Raw genomic sequence first — 27916 nt, forward strand, 5'->3', positions numbered from 1 at the left:
AGTCATTTATCTGTAGTGAGTTGGAACGTAGGAGGCATCACCTCCCCGCAGAAGCGTAAATCAATACTACGTTATCTACACTCCAGAAAAACTGACATTGCCATCCTGGAAGAGACACACCTCTCGCAGCTAGAACATCAAAAATTGAAACAGAGCTGGGTGGGGGAGGTTATCTACACTCCATATGAGCAGAGGAGAGCTAGGGGAGTGGCAATACTATTTAGGAAAAATCTACAATACACCATTTGCAAAACACGAACAGATCAGGAAGGAAGGTACATTATGATACAGCTAGAAGTTGGTGGGCTGACTTTTACACTAGTCGGAATCTATGGACCACAGACCCAAAAACAACTATTCTTGAGGACATTGCACACAGAAATCATGAACTTTACCACTTCTCCTCTTATTATTGGAGGGGACTTTAATATTGCCCCACAGGTCCCTGCTGATAGATTTGCTAACCCTGACAAAAACACCCCCTCGTCCAAAAGAGTATTGCACTCCAAAAAGGAATCACTGATGATACGCACATTAGCGAGGTCATTGAACTTGCAAGATGTGTGGAGGGCCAAATACCCGGAAAACAGGGAATACACATGCATGTCCATATCAAAAGATACCCTTTCAAGACTAGATTATTTCTTAATTTCCTCAAGCTTATGCCCGAGAGTGGTGGAAGCAGCCATAGACCCTATAACAATCTCGGACCACGCCCCTATAACAGTAAAAGTCCACGTAGAAAGCTCTGCCCGCAAAAACCAACAAATGGGTCTTCCCATCTTATCTATATAGGGATCCAAACTTTTATAGACATATTCTGGGGGAATGGCACACCTATGTGAATCTTAATAGGGCTCATATTGAAGACCCCCTCCTATTTTGGGAGGCGGCCAAGGCTGTATTGAGAGGGACTATCTCGGCCTACGCCACATCCATTAGAAGACAAAGCAAACAAAAAACAGAACAGCTGCTGACACGCCTATTAAATGCGAGAAACAAATACCTCAGAAACCCCAATACCGTAAACTTACATAAATACAAAGAGGCCAAAACACTTAGAGACAACTACATAATACAACAATCCAATAAGGCCCACGCCAAAACGCAAGCCAGATACTATAGATTTGGAAATAAAACTGGGAAGTTATTAGCCAGAGTCACTAAACTAACTAAGAAACGGAGCTCAGTTTTAGCAATAAGACGGGAAGACGTGATACTTAACAAAGAGACTGACATCCAGGAGGCCTTCACTAGTTTCTATAAAGATCTTTATTCCGCGCAGCACATACATGACTCGGATAGGGACAGTTTTTGGACTCATATCCAGCTACCAAAGTTAGAACAGAACAAACTTGGTGAAATCAACTCCCCCATAACCCCAGAGGAAATAGTGGCCACAATCAAAGATTTAAAGCTAGAGAAATCCCCGGGCCCTGATGGACTACCGGCGGAGTTCTACAAAATTATGGGACCAGACATAGCAGAGGCTCTGGCGAAGTTGTTTAATGGATTGATGGAGGACACAGTGGTCCCCTCTGTTAGGTTTGCAGAAGCACACATTAGTATCATACCAAAAGAAGGACGTGACCCCCTTCTCACACAGTCTTACCGCCCTATCTCCCTGTTAAACCAGGATTACAAGATCTTGACAAAAGTCCTTGCCAATAGATTGGCAAGAGTCTTGCCATCGCTCATCCACAGCGACCAGACAGGCTTTGTCAAGGGGAGATCATCAGTCCTTAACATTAGGAGAGTCCAAACAGTCATTCAGTACTATTGGCAGATCTCACGGGATAAAGGGAAGAGAGATAGCCACAAAGAAGCAGCCCTACTACTAATCGATGCTGAAAAAGCCTTCGATAAGGTTCTGTGGGATCATCTCTTTTATACTCTGGGGAAGATGGGAATAGAAGGTTCATTTGTAAAAGCAGTGTCCAATCTATATAGGATCCCCCAGGCATCGATTTTTGTAAACGGGATGGCCACACAGCCCTTTATGTTACACAGGGGTACGAGGCAGGGTTTCCCCCTGTCTCCCCTCCTCTTTGACATTGCGATTGAACCCCTAGCGTGGGCAATCAGGGAACAATTAGAAGGAATGCAGATAGGTGAGACGCGTTCACACATCTCGTTATTTGCAGATGATATGGTTTTATTTTTACAAAACCCACGCAGTAACATTCCCCGACTAATGAAGTTAGTGACAGACTTTGGTAAGATCTCAGGTTACACGATTAACACAGACAAAACTGAACTAGTTTGGTTGTTATCCAAAGGAGATAGACAAATTCCACAGTTTGATTTTAAAGTAGTGGAAGGGAACTTTAAATATCTAGGTATAAATCTCAATACAGACCCACGAAAGTGGTATTCAATAAATTACAGCCCCTTACTAGGACAGTTGAAAAATCTGCTTAAAACATGGTCTCCGCTCCCCTTGTCTACCTCGGGCAGAGTGGGCCTCATAAAAATGGTCTACTTTCCAAAGTTACTTTATTTCTTTCAGACTTTACCCTTTCTGCTCAAAAAGACAGATTTACGAGAAGTGACTCAGACGGTCCTTCAGTTTGTCTGGAACAATAAAAAGCATAGGGTCAGCTACTCGAAACTCACAGCAACACGCAAAATGGGGGGACTAGCGCTGCCCAATTTTGAATTTTAGAATTGGGCGGCCCAGTGCAAATTTGTCATAGATTGGATGACAGGGCAAGGTACATTCACAAACACTAAACTAGAAAACACACTGATAAAACCTTGGACATTAGAAATGATACCACATATGACACACTCGCAAGTGACTAAATACTTGATGGACATTGACTTACTGAACCACCCAGCGAGAGCCTGGAGACTGACCTGCAAACACCTGGGGGGGGGAAATAGAGTAATATCTTACTTACCATGGGGGGGGGACCCCGAATTCCCGGCGGGTCTAACATCAGAAGCCTTCAGCCACTGGAGAAGGCTTGGATTACGCATGGTGGGCCAGACCCTACAGATAGGGGGGAACACATGCAATCATTTGAGGAACTGAGGCAGCTATTCGGGCTTCCAAGAACACACCACTATGCTTATCTGCAGGCCAGGCACTACCACATAGCACTGCGTAGGGAGAACAAGGGAACAGATCAGTCGCAGATTGTGCACATTATACAACTAGCAGAACAGGGCAACACATCCATATCCCCACTCTACCGAACCTTGAACAAAGCAACAAGCACATTATGCTTGAATAGAATAGCTGAGATCTGGAGATCCTTGCTGGATGAGGAAGTTTCCGATAGGGAGATAGAAGAGAGCATACTTAGAGTCAAGCGAGCCACTCTTTCGTCGGAAGTGAGGGAGTCACACTTTAAACTCTTACATGATAGTTACATAACGCCCAAGAAATACCAGAAATGGAAAACAAACAGGGACAATAAATGCCCAAAGTGCGGGAAAGAAGAGGCAGACATCAAACATATGACATGGAACTGCCCCAAGCTAGTTAAATTTTGGAAAATGACAACTTACTGGGCAAATAGGTGCATGAGCCTACATACTAGGGAACTTACATTTAGAAACATAATACTACTGGATCTTGGGGATATACCGAGAACTTCCAGATTAATCATGTCCAATATAGTGTTGGTAGCAAGCGCCTGATATTCCAAAACTGGTTGAAACATGACCCACCTACTGTGTCACAATTGAAGCAGACAATGTTAAATCAAATGTTTATTGAACAGGCAGATGGGCTGGGTGATGTCGTAAAGAGAGTGAAGTCATTTATCACAAAATGGGAACCCTTCCTTCACACACTCCCAATCCCACTGTGTAAGATGGTTATAGCACCGTTCAAGAACACAGATTATATATTAGAGGCAAATCTCAGAGGAGAGTGGAAATGGGACTAAAAAGGAGGCTATGAATGTAGGGAGTAGAGGTGGAGCATCCAAACTGGGGTAAGTTGGCTAAGTTACAGGAATTGTATTGTATTGTATTAATTGTATTGTACTATATGTTTGTTAAAAAGTGCCTTATGGGGGGATTGATTCAAGTTTCACAGGTCCAGTCAATACTCTTCAGTGGGGATATATTTCTCATGGACAATCTCTGGACTTTTGATAAGTGATAGTAAAGGCTAGACCACTTTATGTTCTCGATTCTCACCCTTTTTTGAAACTTGGTAATGTCTATTGTTTACTGAATATGTGATGTATCATTCTCCTATATGTGGCACACAAAAATAAAGATATTTTAAAAAAAAAAAATGGCAAATTCTTTAGCAACAAAAAATACCAGCCCCTGAATCAATATATATGATATATGATTTTATTATAAAGGAATGCTAAACACTAAAATAATGCCAACAATAATTACATGTTTGAAACAGCAAAGAATGTATACTGCAAAGTAGTTTTGCTATTCATAAATATTTTATACTGCAATCTCATGCAATATAAAAAATAGACAGTAAAGCCAAAGATAAACCACCCTTCTATTAAATTCACTCACAATAGTAACACCCAAGACCATACTTTTACAGCCGTTTTCTCAGACAGCGGCTTTGATGATGTTGCTGAATTTGAAAAATCATTACCGTTCCTGGCTATCTGAAAATGGTCGTCAGACTCTTCTCACCTCGTGTGCTTTGGTGGTTATGTAAAGCAACAGAAAATCACGATTGACTCAGGCATAAGATTTTAGAGTCGCACTCGTGAATTAGCTCATTCAGGGTTATTACAGTTATGTGCTCTGTCCCATCAATTCTCCAAATGCATGCACAATGCTAGAAATAAACGCTCAATGTGCACTAGTAACAGGGCCCCCATTAAACTGATTTATAGACACGAAGGGAGAGGTGGGAGTAGTCTGGTGGGCATTTTCAGATGTCCGGGAATGGTAAAGAATTTTTAAAATTCAGCAACATCGTCAAAGCAGCTGTCTGAGGCAACTGCTGCAAAAGGTCTAATCTTGGTGTTACAATTGTTGAGTAGATTTAATAGAAGGGTGTAGACTGTCTCTTTAAATGGGCTTGATAAATCATGACATACTTAGAAACTTTACTTCTATTATCAATTCTGCTTAGTTCTTTTGGTATCTTTTGGTAAAGAGTAATTCTAGGTGAGTTCAGGAATGAGGGTGACCGTGTCTTAGCAGTAGTGTTTGCAACTAAGTATAGCATCATTATACAAATGCTGCTGCCAGATTGCTAAAGACACGTGCACACTCCTATGCTCCTATCAGCCCACCTATCTTTAATCTTCAACAAAGGATACGAAAAGATCAAAGTACACTTAAAAATAGAAGATAAATTGGAAAGTCTGTTAAAACTGCATACTATCGGAAAACCAAACGTTTAATTTTGGTTCTACTGTCCCTTTAAGTATTTCATATTTTTCCCTTTCTATTATGGTACTTTGTCCTTTTTATTTTCTATTGCTTCTCTCACTGCAGTCAGCTTTTTTTTTATGTCTGCTTACTTTTCATTACAATATGCACTGAAAAAAGGACAGTCAATCCATAAACCCTTTTACAGTTCATGAAAAATGTACATAGAAATCATTTAAAAAAAATCTTCCCAGAGACCATTATATTTTTGTTTTTCCTAAACCTCCTTGGTATCACCACACAACCGGCACTGTGTGTAGAGAATATAATTTAATTACACCTGTGAAATATACAACCCAAGGGTGGACTTATTTTTATTTTAAACAACAGTTTTGCGAAATATTAACAAACAAAAAAAATTAATTTGTAACCAGCTGTCTCCTTTTAGCTTCCCATTGTTTTTTTTATTTTTTATTGTTCACTTTGGAAATGTCATTACTTTTTATTGAGAATGTTATTACTTTATCTAAAACCTCCTATTACTCAGTATTAGCTACATTCCTTACAGTCTGCTTTTGGCACTAAAAATGTACAGCCTCAAAACAGCGCATTAACAGGAATGTGCCATTTAAAGGTAATGTGATGCAGCTGGCCAGTCACATGGAAGAGAAGTGACAGCAATACTTCTAGAGGAAAAGGTGAAAGGTAACTAAGAAACAGAATCAGAATGCTTTAGCTGTTAAAGGGGTAGTACATACTTTCAGATTGTAATATAAAAATGTTTACAATTATATGTAGTAAAGAAATAAAACTTTGCTGTATACTTTAATCATTTAGTTTGTCCACTTTTCCTGTAAAATGCAGGCTTTCCAATATCTGTTAAAAGTGGAATTGTAGACTCCAGACTTAAAGGGACAGTCAAGTCCAAAAAAACTTTCATGTTTTAAATAGGGCATGCAATTTTAAACAACTTCCCAATTTACTTTTATCACCAATTTTGCTTTGTTCTCTTGGTATTCTTAGTTGAAAGCTAAAACTAGGAGGTTCATATGCTACTTTCTTAGACCTTGAAGACTGCCTCTAATCTGAATACATTTTGACCACTAGAGGGCATTAGTTCACATGTTTCATATAGATAACATTGAGCTCATGCACGTAAAGTGACCTAGGACTGAGCACTGATTGGCTAAACTGCATGTCTGTCAAAAGAACTGAAATACTGATTGGCTAAACTGCATGTCTGTCAAAAGAACTGAAATAAGGGGGCAGTCAGCAGAAGCTTAGATACAAGGTAATCACAGAGGTAAAAAATATATTAATATAACTGTGTTGGTTATGCAAAACTGGGGAATGGGTAATAAAGGGATTATCTTTCTTTTTAAACAACAGAAATTCTGGTGTTGACTGTCCCTTTAAAGGGACAGTATACACCAGAATGTGTATTGTTTAAAAATATAGATAATCCCTTTATTACCCATTCCCCAGTTTTGCATAACCAACATTTATATTAAAATACTTTTTACCTCTGATTACCTTGTATCTAAGCCTCTGCAGACTACCCCTTATTTCAGTTCTTTTGACAGACTTGCATTTTAGCCCATCAATGCTGACTCCTAGGTAACTCCACATGCATGAGCAAAATGGTATCTATATGGCACACATGAACAAACGCCCTCTAGTGGAATACTTAGAGAACACAGCAAAATTAATGAAGTAAATAGGAAAGTTGTTTAAAATTATATGCCATATCTGAATCATGAAAGTTTATTTTTGACTAGACTGTCCCTTTAATACTACTATATTCGCACAGCCATTAGTTGCACGCTCTAGTTACCCTTTTACAACTGTCAATAATTGACCTCGGCAAAGAACGAAATCTAGGTTACAACAAGGCGGCACAGGGAAAACATTTTTGGAATATTTATATATACAGTTTAAAAAACATAAATTATGACTTACCAGATAATGTTCTTTCCTTCGATACAGGGAGAGTCCACAGCTGCATTAATTACTTGTGGGAATACAGAACCTGGCCACCAGGAGGAGGCAAAGACACCCCAGCTAAAGGCTCAAATACCTCCCCACTTCCTTCATCCCAAAGTCATTCTGCTGAGGGAACAAGGAACAGTAGGAGAAATATCAGGCTGAAAAAGGTGCCAGAAGAAAAACAAAATTAAATTTAGGGTCCCTCACCGGAGAACACGGGCAGGAGCTGTGGACTCTCCTTGTATCGAAGGAAAGAAAATTATCTGGTAAGTCATAATTTATGTTTTCCTTCTAAATACAGGGAGAGTCCACAGCTGCATTCATTACTTGTGGGAAAATTATACCCAAGCTACAGAGGACACTGAATGCTAACAGGAGGGACAAATAAGCCTAAAGCCAGCTAAACACACACCTCCACCAAAAAGGAGGAAGTTAATCAGCTTCCAAACCCTGCACTCCCCAGACCAAAAGGAAAAAAACATAACGTTCTGATAAAGTCTGACGGAAACTTCAAGGTAAGATTCCTCCAAAAAAGAGGAGAACCTCATCCTATTTGGACAATGGATAGTCCTATTAGAAGGCAGAACCCAGAAGGAAAACATATTGTAATAGTCGCAACACCTGAACTATAACACGTGACAACACCACAACAGACAAAAAAGGTCCTTTAAAAAGATTTAAAAACCACCTCCTGTACAGGTACAAAGAAAAACTGATGTAACTCCTGAAAGACAAATCCAACCCCAAAGGAGCAGGAAATAGACTTGCCAACCCTTGCCGCAGACAGAGCCCTAACAAAATAACTTAACACTTGGAAGATCAAAGTGAACCAACAGATAGGAAAAACTACATGTGAAAACATACCAGGGAAAGGACCATAACTGGGTCCATCTGCAACCTTCCGCTTGCCAGGAAGTTAGGCCAACCCAGATTATCTAGACAGGCAGCCCCTTGAACAAGAACTAGTTAGACAAACCCATCACCAGCTCATTTTAGAGGGGAAGAAGATACTCTAGAAACCAGAAGAAAGACCAGACAAGCTAGTTCCGCCCATCACCAGAAGGTAAACCTCTATGCCTAGAATAGGAGACGAGGAACCAGAACAAACTAAAAGGAAGGCCGATAAAAACAGCTTGCGAACACACATTCAAGGTGCAATTAGCTGCAGCAGGGTTCAAACTGCAAACCTTCCGCTTGCTAGGCAGCTAAGCTAACCATCAGGCTACTAAAGCTGAAACCTTTCAGAAAGGAAAACCTCTCGACTAGGTCCCAGCAAACCCTCGCAAATCACAAGGGAACTCTCAGATAGCAAAGCATCTAACCTACAGACGCACTCCCTGGCATAAAAAGGGCAACAGTCCCATCAGACGCCCACTACAGAGAGAATTGGACCATCCTCGAAAAAAAGAGTGACATGGCCGAAAATAAGAAGGTTACAAAAGACCTCCTCAGAATTTAAGAAACCTGTCACCGCAGGATTCAACTCCAAGCCTACAGCTTGCTAAACCAGAAAACCAATCTTTGAGGCCACGAAGGCCAGTGAACCTCAGATGAGAACTCGATCTGCTTTCCTCAGATCCAAAGTCGATAAACTCTGGATAGACAGAACAAAGCGAACAATCGGAAGTAACATCCGCTCCAAAAGAGCACACTCAGAGAATGAAGTGCCACCAAGAGCCGTGGTGGGCCAAATCGAGACCCTCCTGTCCACACAGGAGGGACTCACTAAGTCACAAATAATTCACTAACCAAGAGGTCCTGACTGGTATGAAGCTAGCAAACCAGACCTCAGAGCAAAATGCCCGACTGGAAAGAGAAAACCCCCAAGATAATGGGAAAGGAAAATTCTCGGTCCCACTCTCACCCTGCTGACGGGGAAGAGACAAGACAAAACTGTCCCGGTGTACTAGGATAAAAATCCCCCAACACCGGGAGATCAGGACAGAACGCTGGAGAACAAATCCCCAACCGGTATCCAAAAGAAAAGACTGCTCAGACAGCAGCAAGAACCCCAATGCTATGTCAAAGACACGGCATGGGCTGAAACCATCACCTCCACACCGTGCCAATGAAGGCCTGAATGTGAATTGGAGGGCAGAAAAACGATAAAGTATTCTAACTTCGCAAGTTCAAAGGTCAAGAGCCTTACTGTCTGAAAAGACCAAGCTGTATCCAAAGAAGTCAGCCTGGTGCCAATACCAGAACTGCGGTCTAGGTCCACCCCTAAGGGTGGAATCAGCAGGAAGCAATCCCAAAAAAGTCTACTAGTAGACGCTGGAAAAACCAGAACCGTCAAGATTCGGGAGCCACCGCAACACCTAGAAACAGGCTAATATCACATTAAACCTCAGATCCCAAGAAACTTAGGATTCAACGAGGTTCCAGAAGAAAAAAACGGTCCCTAGGACCCGGACCTGCTTAAACAAGGAAGAAAGAAATGGGTATCCAGCAACAGCAGCTGGATTCTAAACCGTCAAACTTCGAGTGGCAAACATCAGAGATAAAGAGGCTACACTGGATTGCTCTAAGCCAGAAAGATATCTTCAGTCTAAATCCTGGTAGAAAGGACCGTGAATTCCCACCGACCAATGAGATCCAATAAGATCTGTCTATAAACATCGGACCCAGAAAGGGCGGGAAAAAAACCCTCCCCTATTAGACCACATCAACAGTGAAAGACACTGTGAAGGGTAGACAAGACACCAAAGATCACCTAGTCCAAAAGGCCGGAAAAGGCTCAACTCCGTCCTCCAGGACCTCCGAAAAGAACCTAAGACAGGTCCTGCCTGTCCTCCGGTATAGACGGACCTGTTCTGTCTGGACCATAAGAGCTCCTTCTCTGAGGTTAAAGGAAAAAAAACAAAAACGACTATTACCCAAAACGTGTCCTGTCCGTCATCCAGGGTACGGCACGTCTGTCATAAAAAAACATAAAGAAAAGGTAAATTCTTAAGTCCCAGCAGCGCTAGGAAACTGATAATAACAACACGAAAATAAGCTCTGAGGCTTAACTTCAATTCTAGAAATCGACCAAAAAACTAGAAGCTTCCATTGGAAAACTCCAACAATCTCGAACAACAAAGTCGATAGTACCACACCCATGAAACATCCTTCTAAGAAGAGTTTCTATATCAACCCAGAGCTCTAAAAAAAAAAAAAAAACAACTATACAAAACAAAATAGGAAAGCAAAGAAAAACAGGAAACTGCCCTGAAAAAGGAGAGTGCAAACAAAAACAGGTCCGATCTGTAATACGACACACTCCCCCCTGGGAGCTCGGAATTAGGATTCTAAATAAACAATAAACAAAAAAGGTAACACAAGACGACAAGGAATAGGATCCCCTCCTTCCTACGTCTAGTTAAGATAGTTATCAGATTTAGAGGACTGAGATGCAACTGACGGATCAGTACTAGGCACCTCTAACATCGCCAAAACCTCTCTCAGGAGTAAACACAGGAGTGCCAATCTAAATCTAAATGCTAAGCCATCCGCAGTCGGAGGACCCAAGTCAGCAGACTCCGACCCAGGAGGATCTTCCTCTAAAGCCTCAGAGGGAACCGCATCCCCAGAGGACTGATCGGACAAAACCACTATTTTACACAAGTGTCCATGGGCAGGAGAGCCCGGATTACCCCTTCGCTTACCATAGCAGGGATAGGTAACATAGCTAAGGCCGTAGAGATGGCCATGCGGAACTGCGTAGTATCCCCTGGTGTAAACAAACCCCTTACAGACGAAGGAGGGTCGGAACCTGGCACAACTGCGTATGTAGGAACAGAATCTAGGGAACACACCTCACTGGACGAAGAATCCTCAGAGGCGAATGGCTCAGTGGTCTCTAACATTTCAACATTGGTTGCTGAGAACACCTTAATATGGCATACGGAACATAATTTAGAGGGCTTGTTTACCCGGGTCACCTCACAATATACACAGGTATCAAAATCTGTATCAGAATCCTCCATAGCTTGTCTATATCAATTTAAAGAAAAGAAAAAACAATTGGCACCTTATACCCCCAATGGTTGGGGCACTCACCACCTCCTATGACCCAGATAGATAGAGAAGATGCTCCTCTCCGCAGACACCCGGTCATGAATCGGAAGATGGGGAAAAAACATGACCACCCCTAGTCAGATGGTGCTCATGCAGGACCGAGCCCAGCTAAGGAAAAAGCGTGCCATCTTAATAAAAAGAAACTGTGCAGCTCCCCAAAGAAATAACCTGTATGTTCCGTATAAGCCTAATAGCCCAAACGTTCTTACACATAAGCAGTCAAATCACATAACAATATATGATTAAAAAGTCCCACTGTTCAATAATCCCACTCAGGAAATATTAACCCTATGATTCCATAAAGATAAATGAGTCTCACTGAGACCCTGTCTTCTATCGTTAATAAGTGTATAAAGTAATGAAACGATGACACGGTCCTTCAAGTTTGACAGATTGTAGCAGCGCCTCTGACATGGACTTGAGTAAAGAAAGCAGGCAGTGAAACCCGTCAACACTGATTGCTTAAGGAGCTAATATGAGTCTGGATGGGTTCGCAGAAAGACTCTCCCTGCATCTCCAGACTCTAACTTTCGTCAATGCTCTCACTGAGAGGCTGACAAGACCACTTAAAACTCCAGTTCCATCTGGAAGAGTACTACCCTCCGTAAGGAAGTACTCTGAAAACTTCTGACACTTCTCTGCCAACCTCCTGTGACGAAAGGCAAAGAATGACTGGGGGATGGAGGAAGTGGGGGAGGTATTTGAGCCTTTGGCTGGGGTGTCTTTGCCTCCTCCTGGTGGCCAGGTTCTGTAATCCTACAAGTAATGAATGCAGCTGTGGACTCTCCCTGTATTTACATCTGCATATTATTCTCAGTGTAATGTTTTTTGTTTTCACAACATTTTATTGAAATTTTCCATATGAACAAAGTCAACGCCTTAAAGTGATTGTAAACTTAAGTTCTAATCTCAACAATATTTGTAATTGAAAACTAAATGATGGGCACTTTCATTGATCATAATAATTGTAGACGCTAAAATATATAAATAATTACCCTTTAATTTTGATATACATTCTGCTGTTCATAAGCCTGCAACGCAGTCTTTTTCTATGTAAAATGACGAATCATGATGTAGTCAATTGTAACATGCTGCCTTTGGCGTCAAAACTAGGGGCTTTATTAACTTGCTAGACGCCAAAGAGAGCACGTTATGATTGGCTACAGCATGATTCACAAACTATGCATTGTGAACTGAGGAACGGTGGAATGTATAAGAAAATGAAAGGGTGATTATTTATATATTTTGACCAATGAAAGTGCCATTTACTTTTTATTACAAATAGTGTTGAGAGTAGAACTTAACCCCTTAATGACAGAGGACGTACCAGGTACGTCATAGAAAAAAACTTCCCTTAACGACAATTGACGTACCTGGTACGCCCTCTGTTGTCTGAAGTGCTGGAAGCGATCATGATCGCTTCTAAGGGTTTGTAGTGATGCCTCAATATTGAGGCATCACTGCAATCCTCTTTTACATACCGATGCAGAAAGGGCCACTCTGTGGCCCTCTCTGCATCGGCCATTGATGTTTAAACATTCGTTGGTGGGTGTGAGCAGCTTGTGGCTACACAATCCTTACTTCCTGCTTCCATAACCGATCTGACAATGTCGGTGGTTGCGGCTGGGTGTGGGGCGGCTGGGGGGGGGTGAAAAAATTAGAGCGATGTAGAAGCAGGGGATCTCCATTCCTTAGTAAGGGATCTGGGAGGGGGATGGATGTAGATCATTTAGGGGGGCCAGCTATACTACAGAAAATAAATATTTAATATAAAAAAGTAAAAAAAACTATTTTGGGGGGCAAATTGGGTACTGGCAGACAGCTGCCAGTACCCAAGATGGCGACAAATAGGTAGAGAGGGAGGGTTAGAGAGATGTAGGGGGGGGATCAGGGAGGTTGTGGGGTAAGGGGGGATCCATCACTGCAGACTGTATGAAAAAAAATAAAAAAAAATATTTTTATTTCAGTACTGGCAGACTTTCTGCCAGTACTTAAGATGGCGGTGACAATTGTGAGGTGGGGGAGGGAAGAGAGTTGTTTGAGGGGGGTCAGGGGGGATCAGGGGGTGGGATGTGTCAGGTGAGAGGCTGATCTCTACACTAAAGCTAAAAATTAACCCTACAAGCTACCTAATTAACCCCTTAACTGCTGGGCATATTACAAGTGTGGTGCGCAGAAGCATTTAACGGCCTTATTATTAGCAAAAAGCAACGCCAAAGCCATATATGTCTGCTGTTTCTGAACAAAGGGGATCCCAGAGAAGCATTTACAACCATTTGTGCCATAATTGCACAAGCTGTTTGTAAATAATTTCAGTGAGAAACCTAAAATTGTGAAAAATGTAAGTTTATTTCTTTATTTGATCGTATTTGGCGGTGAAATGGTGGCATGAAATATACCAAAATGGGCCTAGATCAATAATTTGGGTTGTCTACTACACTATTCTAAAGCTAAAATTAAACCTAAAAGCTATCTACAAGCTCCCTAATTAACCCCTTCACTGCTGGGCATAATACACGTGTGGTATGCAGCGGCATTTAGCGGCCTTCTAATTACCAAAAAGCAACGCCAAAGCCATATATGTCTGCTATTTCTGAACAAAGGGGATCCCAGAGAGGTATTTACAACCATTTATGCCATAATTGCACAAGTTGTTTGTAAATAAATTCAGCGAGAAACCTAAAGTTTGTGAAAAAAATTGTGAAAAAGTGAACAATTTTTTTTATTTGATCGCATTTGGCGGTGAAATGGTGGCATGAAATATACCAAAATGGGCCTAGATCAATACTTTGGGATGTCTTCTAAATAAAAATATATACATGTCAAGGGATATTCAGGGATTCCTGAAAGATATCAGTGTTACAATGTAACTAGCGCTAATTTTGAAAAAAAAAGTGGTTTGGAAATAGCAAAGTGCTTCTTGTATTTATTTCCCTATAACTTGCAAAAAAAGCAAAGAACATGTAAACATTGGGTATTTCTAAACTCGAGACAAAATTTAGAAACTATTTAGAATGGGTGTATTTTGGTGGTTGTAGATGTGTAACAGATTTTGGGGGTCAAAGTTAGAAAAAACTGAATTTATGCTTACCTGATAAATTACTTTCTCTTAAGGTGTATTCAGTCCACGGATTCATCCTTACTTGTGGGATATTCTCAATCCCTACAGGAAGTGGCAAAGAGAGCACATAGGGTGCAGTGGTGACTGTAGTTATTTTAAATTAAATTTGAACCTGACTTAAATGTCAGGGCTGGCCGTGGACTGAATACACCGTAAGAGAAAGTAATTTATCAGGTAAGCATAAATTCTGTTTTCTCTTACTTGGTGTATTCAGTCCACGGATCCATCCTTACTTGTGGGATACCAATACCAAAGCTTTTAGGACATGGATGAAGGGAGGGAACAAGTCAGGTCACCTAAACGGAAGGCACCACTGCTTGCAAAACCTTTCTCCCAAAAATAGCCTCCGAAGAAGCAAAAGTATTGAATTTGTAAAATTTGGCGAATGTATGCAGTGAAGACCAAGTCGCTGCCTTACAAATCTGTTCAACAGAAGCCTCATTCTTAAAAGCCCATGTGGAAGCCACAGCTCTGGTGGAATGAGCTGTAATTCATTCGGGAGGCTGCTGTCCAGCAGTCTCATAAGCCAATCGGATGATGCTTTTCAGCCAGAAGGAAAGAGAGGTAGCAGTCGCTTTCTGACCTCTCCTCTTACCAGAATAGACGACAAACAAGGATGATGTTTGTCTGAAATCTTAAGTTGCTTTTAAATAGAATTTTAAAGCACGAACCACGTCAAGATTGTGTAAAAGTCGTTCCTTCCTAGAAACTGGATTAGGACACAGAGAAGGAACAATAATTTCCTGGTTAATATTCTTATTAGAAACCACTTTTGGAAGAAAACCAGGTTTGGTACACAACCTTATCTGCATGGAACACCAGATAGGGTGAATCACACTGCACAGCAGACAATTCAGAAACTCTTCGAGCAGAAGAAATAGCTACTAAAAACAAAACTTTCCAAGATAATAACTTAATATCTATGGAATGTAAAGGTTCAAACGGAACCCCTTGAAGAACTGAAAGAACTAAATTTAGACTCCAAGGAGGAGCCACAGGCTTGTAAACAGGCTTGATTCTAACTAGGGCCTGTGCAAACGCCTGAACGTCTGGTATAGCTGCCAGGCGCTTATGTAACAGAATAGACAGAGCAGATATCTGTCCCTTTAAGGAACTAGATGACAGACCTTTCTCCAATCCTTCTTGGAGAAAAGCTAGTATCCTTGGAATCCTAACCTTACTCCACGAGTAACCCTTGGATTCACACCAACCAAGATATTTCCGCCATATCTTATGGTAAATTTTCCTGGTGACAGGCTTTCTGGCCTGTATCAGAGTGTCTATAACTGATTCAGAGAAACCACGCTTAGCTAGAATTAAGCGTTCAATCACCAAGCAGTCAGTTGCAGAGAAGCTAGATTTGGATGCTTGAAAGGACCTTGAATTAGAAGATCCTGCCTCGATGGCAGTTTCCATGGTGGGATCGATGACATGTCCACTAGGTCTGCATACCAAGTCCTGCGTGGCCACGCAGGCGCTATCAGAATTACCGAAGCCTTCTCCTGTTTGATTCTGGCTATTAGCCGAGGGAGAAGAGGAAACGGTGTAAAGACATAAGCTAGACTGAATGACCAAGGCACTATTAAAGCATCTATCAATGCCGCCTTGGAATCCCTGGATCTGGATCCGTAAAGGGGAAGTTTGGTGTTCTGACGGGACGCCATCAGATCCAATTCTGGAATGCCCCATAGCTGGGTCAGCTGAACAAAAACCTCCGGGTGGAGTTCCCACTCCCCCGGATGAAAAGTCTGACGACTTAGAAAATCCGCCTCCCAGTTGTCTACCCCTGGGATGTGAATTGCAGATAGATGGCAGGAGTGATCCTCCGCCCATTTGATGACCTTGGATACTTCCTTCATCGCTAGGGAACTCTTTGTTCCTCCCTGATGATTGATGTACGCTACAGTCGTGATGTTGTCCGACTGAAATCTGATGAATTTGGACTCCGCTAGTTGAGGCCATGCTTGGAGCGTGTTGAATATCGCTCTCAGCTCCAAAATGTTTATCGGGAGAAGAGATTCTTCCCGAGACCATAGACCCTGAGCCTTCAGGGAGTTCCAGACCGCACCCCAGCCTAACAGACTGGCATCGGTCGTGACAATGATCCACTCAGGTCTGCGGAAACTCATTCCCTGAGACAGGTGATCTTGAGACAACCACCAGAGAAGAGAGTCTCTGGTTTTCTGGTCCATTTTTATTTGAGGAGATAAATCTGCGTAATCCCCATTCCACTGCTTGAGCATGCACAGTTGCAGTGGTCTAAGATGAATTCGGGCAAAAGGGACTACGTCCATTGCCGCCACCATTAAACCAATTACCTCCATGCACTGAGCCACAGAAGGCAGAGGAATGGAATGAAGAGCTCGGCAGGTGTTTAACAGTTTGGACTTCCTGACCTCTGTCAGAAAGATTTTCATTTCTACCGAGTCTATTAATGTTCCCAGAAAGGGAACCCTTGTAAGCGGGGACAGAGAACTTTTTTTTTCTACATTCACCTTCCACCCGTGAGACCTTAGAAAGGCCAGAACAATGACCGTATGAGCCTTGGCTCTGTGGAAAGATGACGCCTGTATTAATATGTCGTATAGGTAAGGTGCTACTGCAATGCCCCGCGGTCTTAGCACCGCCAGAAGGGACCCTAGCACCTTTGTGAAAATTCTGGGAGCGGTGGCCAACCCGAAAGGAAGGGCCACAAACTGGTAATGTTTGTCCAGAAAGGCGAACCTTAGGAACTGATGGTGATCTTTGTGGATAGGAATATGTAGGTACGCATCCTTTAGATCCACGGTAGTCATATATTGACCTTCCTGGATCATCGGCAAGATTGTCCGAATGGTTTCCATCTTGAAAGACGGAACTCCGAGGAATTTGTTTAGAATATTTAGATCCAGGATTGGCCTGAAAGTTCCCTCTTTTTGGGAACTACGAACAGGTTTGAGTAAAAGCCCAGTCCTTGTTCTGCAATTGGAACTGGGTGTATTACTCCCATTTTTAGGAGATCTTCTACACAGCGTAAGAACGCCTGTTTCTTTGTTTGGTCTGAAGACAAACGAGAACTGTGGAACCTTCCCCTTGGGGGAGAATCCTTGAATTCTAGAAGGTACCCCATAGCAACTATTTCTAATGCCCAGGGATCCGGAACGTCTCTTGCCCAAGCCTGAGCAAAGAGAGAAAGTCTGCCCCCTACTAGATCCAGTCCCGGATCGGGGGCTACCCCTTCATGCTGTCTTGGTAGCAGGAGCAGGCTTCTTGGCCTGTTTACCCTTATTCCAGCCCTGCAAGGGTTTCCAGGTTGCTTTGGGCTGGGAAGCGTTATCTTGCTTTGCGACAGCAGAGGTTGCAGCAGGTCCGCTCCTGAAGTTGCGAAAGGAGCGAAAATTAGCCTTGTTTTTGGCCTTAAACGGCCTATCTTGTGGAAGGGCATGACCCTTGCCCCCAGTGATATCTGAAATAATTTCTTTCAGCTCTGGGCCGAAAAGGGTCTTCCCCTTGAAGGGAATATTTAACAGTTTTGTTTTGGACGACACATCCGCCGACCATGATTTGAGCCAAAGCGCTCTTCGCGCCATGATGGCAAAACCTGAGTTTTTCGCCGCTAGTTTAGCTAACTGGAGAGCGGCATCAGTGATAAAAGAATTAGCCAGCTTTAGAGCATGAATTCTATCCATGACCTCATCGTATGAAGTCTCCCTCTGGAGCGACTCCTCCAGGGCCTCGAACCAAAAAGCCGCTGCAGTAGTTACAGGAATAATGCAGGCAATTGGTTGAAGTAGAAAACCTTGCTGAACAAAAATTTTCTTCAGCAATCCTTCCAATTTTTTATCCATAGGATCTTTGAAAGCACAACTGTCCTCTATTGGTATAGTTGTACGCTTAGCAAGTGTTGAAACAGCCTCCTCAACCTTAGGGACCGTCTGCCACTCGTCCCGCCTGGGGTCGTTTATGGGGAACATTTTCTTAAAGATAGGGGGGGAACAAAGGGTACACCTGGTCTCTCCCACTCCCTAGTCACAATATCCGCCACCCTCTTTGGGATCGGAAATGCCTCAGTGTAAACAGGGACCTCTAAAAACCTGTCCATCTTACACAATTTTTCTGGGACCACCATGGGGTCACAATCATCCAGCGTAGCTAAAACCTCCTTAAGCAGTACGCGGAGGTGTTCCAGCTTAAATTTAAACGCTAAGGAATCTGAATCTGCCCGCTGAGAAACTTTTCCTGTATCAGAAATTTCTCCCTCAGACAGACCTTCCCTCACTGCTACTTCTGAGTTTTGTGAGGGTACTACAGATAAATTATCCAAAGCGTCTGATTGCTCATCCTCTGTATTTAAAACTGAGCTATCGCGCTTTCTTAGAAAAACTGGCAGTTTGGATAAAAATGCTGCAAGGGAATTATCCATTACTGCTGCTAATTGTTGTAAAGTAATAGGGGCCAATGCGCTAGAGGTACTAGGCATCGCTTGTGCGGGCGTAACTGGTGTCGACACATGGGGAGAGGAAGAAGGACTATCCTCATTACCCTCTGTTAAAGAATCATCTTGGGCTACATTTTTAAGTGTCATTGGATGGTCTTTAAAATGCTTAGATGTTTTAGCACACTTTACACATAAATGCAATGGGGGTACCGCCATGGCTTTTAAACATAAAGAACAAGGTCTATCTGAAGTCTCAGACATATTTGACAGATTTATACAGCACTACAATACAGAAAAAAAATCACTTTTTGAAAAAACGTTACTGTGTCTTTAAATAATAAAAAGCACACACTTTTTTTCCAAATCACCAAAAAACATCCGATCTTTATGAAAATTTCACCACATGATCCTAATGCTTTGAAATGATTGCACACAAATTTTCAAATCAATTAACCCCTTTTTGACCAAACCGGAGCAAATTGCAGTAAACAACCGGTTTAACACACTACAGCACGGTGCCACAGTCTTTGCTGCGGCCCTACCTTCCCTTAGGGTTATTTATAGCAGAATATAAGCCTCCTTGATGTCCTTCTGCACTCTCAGGACTCTACACATGAAGCTGCATGAGCTGTCTTGAAAATCAACTGTGCAACTGAGGCGCGAAAATGAGGCCCCCTCCCTCTTCAGTCCAGAGTTATGGGGCCTTCCTGAGTCAGACTAGGCATCTGATAATATGCCAGGCAAAATAAAAACCTCAAAAAGTGTTTACAACGTTTCAACACTAAATATAAGATTCCATTAATAAAATAATCGATTTAGCCCATCACAGTGTCTACCAGTATTTAAGCCCTTAACTGAAGCCATCCTTCTATACTGCGTCTCAGAAAATGGCTTACCTTCCCTCATGGGGATTTCTGTCAGCCTTCTAGCATTACCAGGTCTTGTTAGAAATAAATGACTGAGCATACCTTAAGCAGTTAAGCCTGCAAACTGTTCCCCCCAACTGAAGTTCTCCGGTACTCAACAGTCCTGTGTGGGAACAGCAATGGATTTTAGTTACAACATGCTAAAATCTTTTTCCTCTCAGCAGAAATCTTCATCACTTTCTGCCTCAGAGTAAATAGTACAAACCGGCACTATTTTAAAATAACAAACTCTTGATTGAAGAAATAAAACTACAAATCTAACACCACAAACTCTTTACCCTCCCGTGGAGATGCTACTTGTTAGAGCGGCAAAGAGAATGACTGGGGGGGCGGAGCCTGAGGGGAGCTATATGGACAGCTTTGCTGTGTGCTCTCTTTGCCACTTCCTGTAGGGATTGAGAATATCCCATAAGTAAGGATGAATCCGTGGACTGAATACACCAAGTAAGAGAAAGTGTGTTTTTTTCAATTTTTTCCTCATATTTTATATTTTTTTTATAGTAAATTATAAGATATGATGAAAATAATGGTATCTTTAGAAAGTCCATTTAAATGGTGAGAAAAACGGTATATAATATGTGTGGGTACAGTAAATGAGTAAGAGGAAAATTACAGCTAAACACAAACACTGCAGAAATGTAAAAATAGCCATTGTAATTAAGGGTAAGAAAATTGAAAAATGGCCCGGTCATTAAGGGGTTAAAGGGACACTAAACCCCCCAAAAAAATTCATGTTTCAGATAGTTGCTAAAAATTGTATGCTATTTCTAATATACTCCTATTATCAATTTTTCTTTGTTCTCTTGCCATCTTTATTTAAAAAGCAGTAATGTAAAGCTTAGGAGCTGGCCCATTTTAGGTTCAGCACCCTGAATAGGGTTTGCTTATTGGTGACTACATTCAGGCAACCAATAATCAAGCTTAACCCAGGTTCTTTGTCAAAAATGGGCCGGCTCCTACGCTTTACATTTCTGCTTTTTAAATAAAGATAGCAAGAGAACGAATAAAAATTGATAATAGGAGTAAATTAGAAAGTTGCTTAAAATTGCATGCGCTATCTGAATCATTAAAGAAAAAAAAATGGATTTAGTATCCCTTTAAGTTTACAATCACTTTAAATGGAAAGCAACAGAAAGACAAACACTCTCTTATTACAGAAGTAAATAAGAAACATTGTTTAACCATAAAGCAAAGCTAAGTGTCTTTTTTTAGAATCATTAAAGGGACAGTAAACACAAGAATTTTTGTTGTTTAAAAAGGTAGATAATCCCTTTATTACCCATTCCCCAATTTTGCATAACCAACACAGTTATAATAATACACTTTTTACCTTTGTGATAACCTTGTATCTAAGCCTCTGCAAACTGCCCCCTTATTTCAGTTCTTTTGACAGACTTGCATTTTTAGCCAATCAGTGCTGACTCCTAGGGGCTTCACATGCCTGAGCTCAATGTTATCTATATGAAACACATGAACTAACGCCCTGTAGTGTTGAAAAACAAAGACTGATATGCTAATGATATATGCACTAATGATACATGCATGTGACTACTTAAAAAATGTTAGATATGCATTTCCAACATCATTTTTTTTTAAAGCAACATATGTGTGAATACGAGCTTCGCCAAGCAATCTTTATAGGGCTGGTGACAGTTGCCAACTGTGTAAGGATGGTACTCTGATTACCCTTGCAGGCTCAAACACATATATCACGTGACCAACAGGCACGTAGGTTCCAATATGGTGAGGCTCAAGGAAACATACAGGCAGCAGATTCTAAGATCAGAGGTGAATAAATGATATCATACATACAACACATACTATTCATTTATACTTAGATTAATTCCATGAAACAGAGCAGAGGGAAGTGGACAGAAGCAGGAAGGTCAGTAGATTAAAGTGTTGAGTTTTTCCTCTAAGAATAGAATAATATAAACCCAATGCTCAAAAATAATGCACTGTGCTATCACATTGAACAGAACGTTATAGATCTGTGTGAAAAATAACTTTTTAAGACACCACACATTTTTTGTTATAGTATAATGCATTATGGCTAAAGGGACATAACACCCAAAAACTTTCTTTCATGGTTCAGATAGAACATGCAATTTTAAAAAAAACTTTCTTATTTACTTGTATTATCATTTTTAGTTTGTTCTTTGGTATCTTTTGTTGAAAAGCAGGACAAGAGCATGCACATGGTCTGCAGCAGTTTTGCAAGAAAACTATCCATTTGCAAGATAACTAGATGCCGGTCCTATGTATTGCCATGTAGTGCTCTAGTCACCTACCTAGGTATCTCTTTAACAAAGAATAGCATGGAAACAAAGAAAAATTTGATAATAAAAGATTAGAAGTAAATTAAAAATGTTTTTTTTAAATTCTACGCGGTGTCTGAATCACAAAATACTTTTTTTGGTTTTCATATTCCTTTAACCTCTTCACGCCATCAGTATGCCGTCCTAACAGTGCTGGGTTTTAACACCATTAGGACGGCACAGAACGTCCTACCTTATATGGCGCACTGCAGCCTAAATGTTTTTTATAATGAAAAATCGTACTGGGGGTGTGCCTAGCAGCGAAGGCAGACGTCCATGATCAGATCCCAGCCTTGAAATCACATGATCACATCGACAAGCGCGCAATTTCATTTTTTTCAGCAAGTGTTTCATTCCAATCTAAGCACTTGCCCTCTGGCATGAAAGGGTTAATTTATGCTTGCTCATTAAAGAACATACAGTAATAATATATAATAGGATATAAATTTAAAGGGGCAGTAAATCTAAACAATAATGTTATATAATTGAGCACATAGTGCAGAACTATATAACATTAATTTGGCATTAAAAATCTTTCAAATACTTTGAAGTATAAAGTTGGCACTAAATTAATGTTATATAGTTCTGCACTATATGCAGAATTATAGAACATTATTGTTAAGGTTTACTGCCCCTTTAAGAGCATACAATGCCAATCCTCTGTGCATTATGAAGAATAACGCATTCATTTTGTAGCAAATACAAGAAAGGAAAGATACAAAACAATTCCAATGCTAGTGAACAAACTCTTTTTTTTGCACTTACCTCATAAGGCAATTTGTCAAAGTAGCCATTACTTGTCCATTCCCGTAGACCAGTGCTGCTGAATTGACTGGAAAGACAGTCTATTCCACAGCTGTCCTTATCCTCATCCTCATCTAGATCGTTCATATCAATTGCTGTGGTTTTTAGAGACAGCAATGGCCTTTCCTTCACCCCATGTAATTCTACCGCATCCAACTCTGTGTAATAATCCAGAAGAGAACTGTTTGTTTCAAGACGAATCAAATTTGTTGGGAAGCTAATTTCCTTTATGCATGGTGTAAACTGGCGAGCCTGGGGCGAGTTTACATGGGTAGGTTCTCCAGCCCAAATAGTTTCCCATCTAAGTAAAGACAAGCATAGGTAATTTGTGGAAAAACACAATGCATAAGCTTTGTTATTAAAGGGACAGTCAAGTACAAAAAAAATTCATGATTTAAGGCCATGCAATTTTAAACAACTTTTCAATTTACTTTAATCAACAATTTTGCTTTGTTCTCTTGGTATTCTTAGTTGAAAGTTAAACATAGGCGGTTCATATGCTAATTTCTCAGACCTTGAAGGCTGCCTCTGCATTTGACAGTTTTTCCCCACTAGAGGGCATTAGTTCATGTGTTTCATATAGATAACATTGAGCTCATGCACTTGAATTTACAGGAGAGAGCTAATTGGCTAAAATGCATGTCTGTCAAAAGAAATGAAATATGGGGGCAGTCTGCAGAGGCTTAGATACAAGGTAATCACAGAGGTAAAACATGTTTTATTATAACTGTGTTGGTTATGCAAAACTGGGGAATGAGTAATTAAGGGATTATCTATCTTTTAAAACAACAAAAATTCTGGTGTTGACTGTCCCTTTAAACTAACAATTTTTATTAGAAACTTACAAAGGACTATATACACAGAAATTATACATACTGTATATATCAGGAACTTCTTTCTGAACTCATTAGGCCACAAGGATTTCTGAAAGAATCCAATCAACCAAGTATAGTTTGTAGTAATAAAAGACTAAGAAGTTTAGGGATTTTCTGCAGGATGCTATACCAACCTGTAGCAACCAAAACCTTCATATGTTTCTATAATGCTGTATTTGCCAGTGGCTCAGCCTTCTAATCCTCTAAATAGTACTGCTAATTATTATTTAGTCCATTCCATTAGCGCTATTCTGGAGATTCAGAACAGAATTGGGGCTATTAAGACAGGTACTGCACAAATAGAAAATATCAGATGATTTTGTGCAGCTATAATAAAAAACAAAAATTAAGAAAGAAAAGAAGGTATTTTAAAAAATGCATTGGAAGTAGATCTATGGCATTTATAAATATATGTCTATAAGAACACCAAGTAATACCAGTGAAATCAGTCAGACAATTACAGGGAGTGCAGAATTATTAGGCAAATGAGTATTTTGACCACATCATCCTCTTTATGCATGTTGTCTTACTCCAAGCTGTATAGGCTCGAAAGCCTACTACCAATTAAGCATATTAGGTGATGTGCATCTCTGTAATGAGAAGGGGTGTGGTCTAATGACATCAACACCCTATATCAGGTGTGCATAATTATTAGGCAACTTCCTTTCCTTTGGCAAAATGGGTCAAAAGAAGGACTTGACAGGCTCAGAAAAGTCAAAAATAGTGAGATATCTTGCAGAGGGATGCAGCACTCTTAAAATTGCAAAGCTTCTGAAGCATGATCATCGAACAATCAAGCGTTTCATTCAAAATAGTCAACAGGGTCGCAAGAAGCGTGTGGAAAAACCAAGGCGCAAAATAACTGCCCATGAACTGAGAAAAGTCAAGCGTGCAGCTGCCAAGATGCCACTTGCCACCAGTTTGGCCATATTTCAGAGCTGCAACATCACTGGAGTGCCCAAAAGCACAAGGTAAGAAAGGCTGAAAAACGACCACCACTGAACAAGACACACAAGCTGAAACGTCAAGACTGGGCCAAGAAATATCTCAAGACTGATTTTTCTAAGGTTTTATGGACTGATGAAATTAGAGTGAGTCTTGATGGGCCAGATGGATGGGCCCGTGGCTGGATTGGTAAAGGGCAGAGAGCTCCAGTCCGACTCAGACACCAGCAAGGTGGAGGCGGAGTACTGGTTTGGGCTGGTATCATCAAAGATGAGCTTGTGGGGCCTTTTCGAGTTGAGGATGGAGTCAAGCTCAACTCCCAGTCCTACTGCCAGTTTCTGGAAGACACCTTCTTCAAGCAGTGGTACAGGAAGAAGTCTGCATCCTTCAAGAAAAACATAATTTATGCTTACCTGATAAATTCCTTTCTTCTGTTGTGTGATCAGTCCACGGGTCATCATTACTTCTGGGATATAACTCCTCCCCAACAGGAAATGCAAGAGGATTCACCCAGCAGAGCTGCATATAGCTCCTCCCCTCTACGTCACTCCCAGTCATTCGACCAAGAATCAACGAGAAAGGAGAAACCAAGGGTGAAGTGGTGACTGGAGTATAATTTAAAAAATATCTACCTGCCTTAAAAAACAGGGCGGGCCGTGGACTGATCACACAACAGAAGAAAGGAATTTATCAGGTAAGCATAAATTATGTTTTCTTCTGTTATGTGTGATCAGTCCACGGGTCATCATTACTTCTGGGATACCAATACCAAAGCAAAAGTACAAGGATGACGGGAGGGATAGGCAGGCTCTTTATACAGAAGGAACCACTGCCTGAAGAACCTTTCTCCCAAAAATAGCCTCCGAGGAAGCAAAAGTGTCAAATTTGTAAAATTTGGAAAAAGTATGAAGCGAAGACCAAGTTGCAGCCTTGCAAATCTGTTCAACAGAGGCCTCATTCTTAAAGGCCCAAGTGGAAGCCACAGCTCTAGTAGAATGAGCTGTAATTCTCTCAGGAGGCTGCTGTCCAGCAGTCTCGTAGGCTAAACGAATTATGCTACGAAGCCAGAAGGAGAGAGAGGTAGCCGAAGCCTTATGACCTCTCCTCTGACCAGAGTACACGACAAACAGGGAAGACGTTTGTCGAAAATCCTTAGTTGCCTGCAAGTAGAACTTGAGGGCACGAACTACATCCAGATTGTGTAGAAGACGTTCCTTCTTTGAAGAAGGATTCGGACACAGGGAAGGAACCACGATCTCTTGATTGATGTTCCTGTTAGTGACTACCTTAGGTAAGAACCCAGGTTTAGTACGCAGAACTACCTTATCTGAATGAAAAATCAAATAACACTTTCCAAGATAACAACTTTATATCAATGGAATGAAGGGGTTCAAACGGAACTCCTTGTAGAACGTTAAGAACAAGGTTTAAACTCCATGGCGGAGCAACAGTTTTAAACACAGGCTTGATTCTAGCTAAAGCCTGACAAAAGGCCTGGACGTCTGGATTTTCTGACAGACGTCTGTGCAACAAGATGGACAGAGCTGAGATCTGTCCCTTTAATGAACTAGCCGATAAACCCTTTTCTAAACCTTCTTGTAGAAAGGACAATATCCTAGGAATCCTAACCTTACTCCAGGAGTAACCTTTGGATTCGCACCAGTATAGGTATTTACGCCATATCTTATGGTAAATCCTTCTGGTAACAGGCTTCCTAGCCTGTAGCAGGGTATCAATAACCGACTCAGAAAAACCACGTTTTGATAAAATCAAGCGTTCAATTTCCAAGCAGTCAGCTTCAGAGAAGTTAGATTTTGATGTTTGAATGGACCCTGTATCAGAAGGTCCTGTCTTAGAGGTAGAGACCAAGGCGGACAGGATGACATGTCCACTAGATCTGCATACCAAGTCCTGCGTGGCCATGCAGGCGCTATTAGAATCACTGATGCTCTCTCCTGTTTGATTTTGGCAATCAATCGAGGAAGCAGCGGGAAGGGTGGAAACACATAAGCCATCCCGAAGTTCCAAGGTGCTGTCAAAGCATCTATCAGAACCGCTCCCGGATCCCTGGATCTGGACCCGTAGCGAGGAAGTTTGGCGTTCTGGCGAGACGCCATGAGATCTATCTCTGGTCTGCCCCAACGTCGAAGTATTTGGGCAAAGACCTCCGGATGAAGTTCCCACTCCCCCGGATGAAAAGTCTGGCGACTCAAGAAATCCGCCTCCCAGTTCTCCACTCCCGGGATGTGGATTGCTGACAGGTGGCAAGAGTGAGACTCTGCCCAGCGAATTATCTTTGATACTTCCATCATTGCTAGGGAGCTTCTTGTCCCTCCTTGATGGTTGATGTAAGCTACAGTCGTGATGTTGTCCGACTGAAACCTGATGAACCCCCGAGTTTTTAACTGGGGCCAAGCCAGAAGGGCATTGAGAACTGCTCTCAATTCCAGAATGTTTATTGGTAGGAGACTTTCCTCCTGATTCCATTGTCCCTGAGCCTTCAGAGAATTCCAGACAGCGCCCCAACCTAGTAGGCTGGCGTCTGTTGTTACAATTGTCCAGTCCGGCCTGCTGAATGGCATCCCCCTGGACAGATGTGGCCGAGAAAGCCACCATAGAAGAGAGTTTCTGGTCTCTTGATCCAGATTCAGAGTAGGGGACAAGTCTGAGTAATCCCCATTCCACTGACTCAGCATGCACAATTGCAGCGGTCTGAGATGTAGACGTGCAAAGGGTACTATGTCCATTGCTGCTACCATTAAGCCGATCACCTCCATGCATTGAGCTACTGACGGGAGTTGAATGGAATGAAGGACACGGCATGCATTTAGAAGCTTTGTTAATCTGTCTTCTGTCAGATAAATCTTAATTTCTACAGAATCTATAAGAGTCCCCAAGAATGGAACTCTTGTGAGAGGAAAGAGAGAACTCTTCTTTTCGTTCACTTTCCATCCATGCGACCTTAGAAATGCCAGAACTAACTCTGTATGAGACTTGGCAGTTTGAAAGCTTGAAGCTTGTATCAGAATGTCGTCTAGGTACGGAGCTACCGAAATTCCTCGCGGTCTTAGTACCGCCAGAAGGGCACCCAGAACCTTTGTGAAGATTCTTGGAGCCGTAGCCAATCCGAATGGAAGAGCTACAAACTG

General features: G+C 41.6%; 1 protein-coding gene across 4 annotated transcripts in view; it reads right to left on the reverse strand.

Annotated features, from left to right (window-relative positions):
• FBXL4 (F-box and leucine rich repeat protein 4) overlaps positions 1–27916 on the reverse strand; it is a 323445-nt gene that overhangs the window by 216066 nt on the left and 79463 nt on the right. For all 4 annotated transcript variants that reach the window (XM_053710564.1, XM_053710565.1, XM_053710562.1 and 1 more), the window contains exon 3: positions 22909–23248. In XM_053710564.1, the coding sequence (XP_053566539.1) occupies positions 22909–23248 (340 nt within the window). The remainder of the gene's footprint in view (positions 1–22908; positions 23249–27916) is intronic.

The sequence above is a fragment of the Bombina bombina genome, chromosome 4 (assembly GCF_027579735.1).
Source record: "Bombina bombina isolate aBomBom1 chromosome 4, aBomBom1.pri, whole genome shotgun sequence".
NCBI classification, from domain to species: Eukaryota; Metazoa; Chordata; class Amphibia; order Anura; family Bombinatoridae; genus Bombina; species Bombina bombina.